Raw genomic sequence first — 5,634 nt, forward strand, 5'->3', positions numbered from 1 at the left:
GGGAAGATGAGGAAGAGGAAGAGTTTGACCAAGGAGGAGGAGGAAGAGGGAAGAGTCAGAAGGAAGGAAGGGAAGAATAGGAAGAGGAGGAGGAGGAGGAAGAGGAAGGAGGAGGAGGAACAAGGAAGAGAGAAGAAAGGAAGGGAAGAATAGGAAGAGGAGGAGGAGGAGGAGGAAGAGGAAGGAGGAGGAGGAACAAGGAAGAGAGAAGAAAGGAAGGGAAGAATAGGAAGAGGAGGAGGAGGAGGAAGAGGAAGAGGAAGGAGGAGGAGGAACAAGGAAGAGAGAAGGAAGGAAGGGAAGAATAGGAAGAGGAGGAGGAAGAGGAAGAGGAAGGAGGAGGAGGAATAAGGAAGAGAGAAGGAAGGAAGGGAAGAATAGGAAGAGGAGGAGGAAGAGGAAGAGGAAGGAGGAGGAGGAACAAGGAAGAGAGAGAAGGAAGGAAGGGAAGAATAGGAAGAGGAGGAGGAGGAGGAAGAGGAAGGAGGAGGAGGAACAAGGAAGAGAGAAGAAAGGAAGGGAAGAATAGGTAGAGGAGGAGGAGGAGGAAGAGGAAGGAGGAGGAGGAACAAGGAAGAATGAAGGAAGGAAGGGAAGAATAGGAAGAGGAGGAGGAGTAGGAGGAAGAGGAAGAGGAAGAGGAAGGAGGAGGAGGAACAAGGAAGAGAGAAGAAAGGAAGGGAAGAATAGGAAGAGGAGGAGGAGGAAGATGAGGAAGAGGAAGAGTTTGACCAAGGAGAAGGAAGGACGGGAAAGCCTTGACGTCGCCTGTGACATCAAGATCAAGACCGAGATCAGCTGTGGCGGCCGAGAGTGCCCGAGATAAAGAGTTCCTGCCAATACCTGTGAGTCCTCGGGTGCCAGGGAGTGCCCGGGGGGACAGGGGGGGCCAGGAGAGTGCCAGGGGGTGCAGGGGTGCCCGGGGGGTGCAGGAGTGCCAGGGGGAGCCAGGAGAGTGCCAGGGGGAGCCAGGGGTGCCAGGGGGAGCCAGGGGTGCCAGGGGGAGCCAGGAGAGTGCCAGGGGGTGCCAGGAGAGTGCCAGGGGTGTGCAGGGGTGCCAGGGAGTACCAGGGGTGTGCAGAGGTGCCAGGGGGAGCCAGGAGAGTGCCAGGGGTGTGCAGGAGAGTGCCAGGGGGTGCCAGGGGTGTGCAGGAGAGTGCCAGGGGATGGTCAGTTGAGGGTCATGGCTTCCCCTCTGCCTGACCTCGTTTGTGTTGCTTTTTCTCCTTTAATTGTTTTCTCTCATCCTTGCTTGTGTTGCCTCAAGTCACTTGCGGCATACTGTGATGAGCCCCTGGTCCCTGGTCCCTGGTCCCTGGTCGAGTGCCAGTCTTGGGGGACCTGTGGGAGTGGCACCTTCTTCTTCTTCTTTTGACCTGTGTTGTGGTAGTTTTTCCAGTCTTCTATTCTTCCAGAGTTAATGGTTGAAACACTACTAGTATATCCCCTGGTCCCTGGTCCCTGGTCCCTGGTCGAGTGCCAGTCTTGGGGGACCTGTGGGAGTGGCACCTTCTTCTTCTTCTTTTGACCTGTGTTGGGGTAGTTTTTCCAGTCTTTTTTTTTTAGAACACACACAAAACCCTTAAAGGTGCGTGTTTGGAGGCGCGGAGTGATTCTCAAGAGTTCCCGTCGTTTTAAATTCTTTTATCGATGTGTTTATCATTTTTCTAATTTTAAAACGATTGGGTGATATTTAGGAAACCCTCGCCACCCGTCAATGTTAAATACACGATGGATTTCTCATTTTTTTTTTTTTTTTTTTTTTACAGCAAAGGAGACAGCTCAAGGGCACACAAAAAGCAAACATTAATAAAAAAAAAAAAGCCCGCTACTCACTGCTCCTAACAAGAATCCAAAGAGGTGGCCGAAAGATAGGTCAGTTTTGGGAGGAGAGGTGTCCTGATACCCTCCTCTTGAAAGAGTTTAAGTCGTAGGCAGGAGGAAATACAGATGATCCCTGAATTGAATTGTTTCCCCTTGCCGGAAGTCACTGGTCACTCTACTGCATTGAGGGACCTTAGGCAAATTCATCATGTGACTATTAATTTTAACAGAGGCGGCCAAGTTTTCCGAAATTTTCCCCAAATAGTTTTATGTAGTTTTTTAAGTGTTGTTTTTAATCATGGTTTTAAATCTTTAATAGTTGTATATAGTTTTTTAAGTGTTGTTTTTAATTATGGTTTTTATGTAGTTTTTTAAGTGTTGTTTTTAATCATGGTTTTAAATCTTTACTTACAGTTTTATATAGTTTTTTAAGTGTTGTTTTTAATTATGGTTTTTATGTATTTTTTTAAGTGTTGTTTTTAATCATGGTTTTAAATCTTTACTAACAGTTTTATATAGTTTTTTAAGTGTTGTTTTTAATTATGGTTTTTATGTAGTTTTTTAAGTGTTGTTTTTAATCATGGTTTTAAATCTTTAATAGTTGTATATAGTTTTTTTAAGTGTTGTTTTTAATCATGGTTTTAAATCCTTAACAGTTTTATGTATTTTTTTAAGTGTTGTTTTTAATCATGGTTTTAAATCCTTAACAGTTTTATGTATTTTTTTAAGTGTTGTTTTTAATCATGGTTTTAAATCTTTACTAACAGTTTTATATAGTTTTTTAAGTGTTGTTTTTAATCATGGTTTTAAATCTTTAACAGTTTTATATAGTTTTTTAAGTGTTGTTTTTAATCATGGTTTTAAATCCTTAACAGTTGTATATAGTTTTTTTAAGTGTTGTTTTAATCGTGGTTTAAAATCTTTACTAACAGTTGTATATAGTTTTTTAAGTGTTGTTTTTAATCATGGTTTTAAATCTTTAACAGTTTTATATAGTTTTTTAAGTGTTGTTTTTAATCATGGTTTTAAATCCTTAACAGTTTTATATATTTTTTTAAGTGTTGTTTTTAATCATGGTTTTAAATCCTTAACAGTTTTATATAGTTTTTTAAGTGTTGTTTTTAATCATGGTTTTTAATCTTTAAGTTTTATATATATTTTTTTAAGTGTTGTTTTTAATCATGGTTTTAAATCTTTAACAGTTTTATATAGTTTTTTAAGTGTTGTTTTTAATCATGGTTTTAAATCTTTAACAGTTTTATATAGTTTTTTAAGGGTTGTTTTTAATCATGGTTTTAAATCTTTACTAACAGTTTTATATAGTTTTTTAAGTGTTGTTTTTAATCATGGTTTTTAATCTTTAAGTTTTATATATATTTTTTTAAGTGTTGTTTTTAATCATGGTTTTTAATCTTTAAGTTTTATATATATTTTTTTAAGTGTTGTTTTTAATCATGGTTTTAAATCTTTAACAGTTTTATATAGTGGAGGAAGCTGTGGGGCCAGGACGAGCAGGAGCAGACAGCCTCTACCACCATCATCACCACCACCACCACCACCGCCACCACCGCCACCACCACCACCTTGCTGCCGACCCCTCCAGCCATAAAGGAAAGGGAACATTTAGTGTGAGAAGATTGGAGACTGAGAGCAGGTTCACCAGACACAGCCTTGCTCTCACCGCTGAAGGAAACCATGAGTGCCCAGAGTGTGGCCACAGACTCCCTGGGAAGGATGGCCTCTACAATTACACCCACGCACTCTTCTGGAAATACTCATGAGTGTCGAGAGTGTGGCAAAGAGTTCAGTTGTAAGCATAGCCTCGACGCACACACCCTTACACACACTGGTGAAAGACCTCATGAATGCCGAGAGTGTGGCAAAGTGTTCACTCAGAAGGGTACTCTCAACAGACACGTCCTCACACACTCCGGTGAGCGACATTACGAGTGTCGAGAGTGTGGCAAAAGGTTCCAGAGGAGGAGTTATCTCACAGTACACCTCGCGAAACACACCGGGGAACGATCTCACGAGTGCCGAGACTGCGGCAAAAAGTTCTTCAGTAAGAGAGACCTCACTGAACACACCCGCACCCACACTGGCGAACGGCCCCATGAGTGCGTCGAGTGCGGCAGAAAGTTCACGAAGAAGCATACCCTCAAAACGCACGTCCTCACACACTCCGGCGTAAAACCTCATGAATGCCCCCAATGTGGCAAGAGATATTTCTGGAAGGGTGCGTTGAACTCACACGTCCGTACCCACACCGGCGAACGACCTCACGAATGCCAAAAGTGCGGTAAAGGGTTCCGCAACAGGAGCGACCTCAACGCACACACGCTGATCCACACCGGGGAAAAACCGCATCAGTGCCGAGAGTGTGGGCGGAGATTCGCGCGGAAGTCCAGTCTCACTCTACACGCACTCACCCACACTCACGAAAGGCCTCACGAGTGCGTAGAGTGTGGCAACAGATTCGCGAGTAAGTATCGCCTCAACACACATATGCTAAGACATTCTGGCTTGAGGGAGTTTAAGTGTGACCTTTGTGGGAAGCTTTTCAAGGTGAAGCAAGATATTGTCCACCATATGAAAATCCACTTTCCCTGAGGTGGAGGTGGAGGTGGAGGGGAGTGGTCAGCAGCTCCGCCCTGGACAAGGTAATCTATCCATGTCACAAGCTCTCCCTTCACCCATATCACAAGCTCTCCCTTCCTCGGCCATTCCCTTCACCCATATCACAAGCTGTCCCTTCCTCGGCCATCCCCTTCACCCATATCACAAGCTGTCCCTTCCTCGGCCACTCCCTTCACCCATATCACAAGCTGTCCCTTCCTCGGCCATTCCCTTCACCCATATCACAAGCTGTCCCTTCCTCGGCCATTCCCTTCACCCATATCACAAGCTCTCCCTTCCTCGGCCATTCCCTTCACCCATATCACAAGCTGTCCCTTCCTCGGCCATTCCCTTCACCCATATCACAGGCTGTCCCTTCCTTGGCCATTCCCTTCACCCATATCACAAGCTGTCCCTTCCTCGGCCATTCCCTTCACCCATATCACAAGCTCTCCCTTCCTCGGCCATTTCCTTTTTTACTGAGTGCATATATACATAGTCACTGTTAAGGGTCGCTTCAAGCATAGGACAGTACCCAATTGTGTCAGTAATCTCTCTCTCTCTCTCTCTCTCTCTCTCTCTCTCTCTCTCCACTCCCTGTCATAGCCTTTCTCTCTCTCTCTCTCTCTCTCCGTAGCAACTTGGACATGTTTTTTTATGCCTCGGAAATGCCAAATCATAACACATAAGTCCTTGCAAATCACTCACATTAAACTCATTTGCAAAGTACATTAGTGAACGCTCTCATGTCTTTTTGTATGACAGAATCCCCGACCTCTGGAATGCAAGTGCTCAGTTTTGGGGGAGGAAGAAGATGAAGAGGAAGATGAAGAGGAAGAAGAAGATGAGGAGGAAGAAAATGAAGAAGGAGGAGGAGAAGAAGAAGAAGAAGAAGAAGAAGGAAGAGGAGGAGGAGGAGGAGGAGGAAGAAGAAGGGTAGGTTAAAATATACCCATTGTGATATATATTTTTTTTTTAACTTTATTTATCTTCTGTATACACACACACACACACACACACACACACACACACACACACACACACACACACACACACACACACACACACACACACACACATCTTCTCATCTCGCTCTGGTCTCATCTCCCACAGCATCCGGGCAGCATCCTGGAGGTCTGATCTGGTCTCATCTCCCACAGCATCTAGGTAGCATCCTGGAGGCCTGAGTCTGGT

The 5,634-nt window shown here is 44.4% G+C and overlaps 1 protein-coding gene across 4 annotated transcripts; it reads left to right on the plus strand.

The window, feature by feature from the left end:
• The first annotated feature begins 726 nt into the window (after window positions 1-726).
• Window positions 727-5,387, plus strand: LOC126988592 (zinc finger protein 100-like). Of its 4 annotated transcripts, none has more exons than XR_007742281.1 (3): window positions 727-845; window positions 3,300-4,484; window positions 5,206-5,345. XR_007742281.1 is itself a non-coding variant. In XM_050846935.1 (2 exons), the coding sequence occupies exons 1-2, from the start codon at window positions 3,520-3,522 to the stop codon at window positions 5,256-5,258; spliced, it is 840 nt and encodes a 279-aa protein (XP_050702892.1). In that variant the 5' UTR covers window positions 3,194-3,519; the 3' UTR covers window positions 5,259-5,387. The 4 variants fall into 4 exon arrangements, 1 of the variants encoding a protein (XP_050702892.1); XR_007742282.1 differs by lacking the exon at window positions 727-845 and adding an exon at window positions 1,141-1,588; XR_007742283.1 differs by lacking the exon at window positions 727-845 and adding an exon at window positions 1,860-1,875.
• The last annotated feature ends 247 nt before the right edge of the window (window positions 5,388-5,634 follow it).

This window comes from Eriocheir sinensis, chromosome 69 (genome assembly GCF_024679095.1).
Source record: "Eriocheir sinensis breed Jianghai 21 chromosome 69, ASM2467909v1, whole genome shotgun sequence".
NCBI lineage: Eukaryota > Metazoa > Arthropoda > Malacostraca > Decapoda > Varunidae > Eriocheir > Eriocheir sinensis.

What these genes read in the sequence shown, in the direction of transcription:
- LOC126988592 (XM_050846935.1), top strand. Translation starts at nt 3,520, where the DNA reads ATGAGTGCCCAGAGTGTGGCCACAGACTCCCTGGGAAGGATGGCCTCT. An exon ending in GTGTGGCAACAGATTCGCGA is followed by an intron (nt 4,307 to 5,205) that starts GTAAGTATCGCC and finishes TTTGTATGACAG; the next exon opens with AATCCCCGACCTCTGGAATG.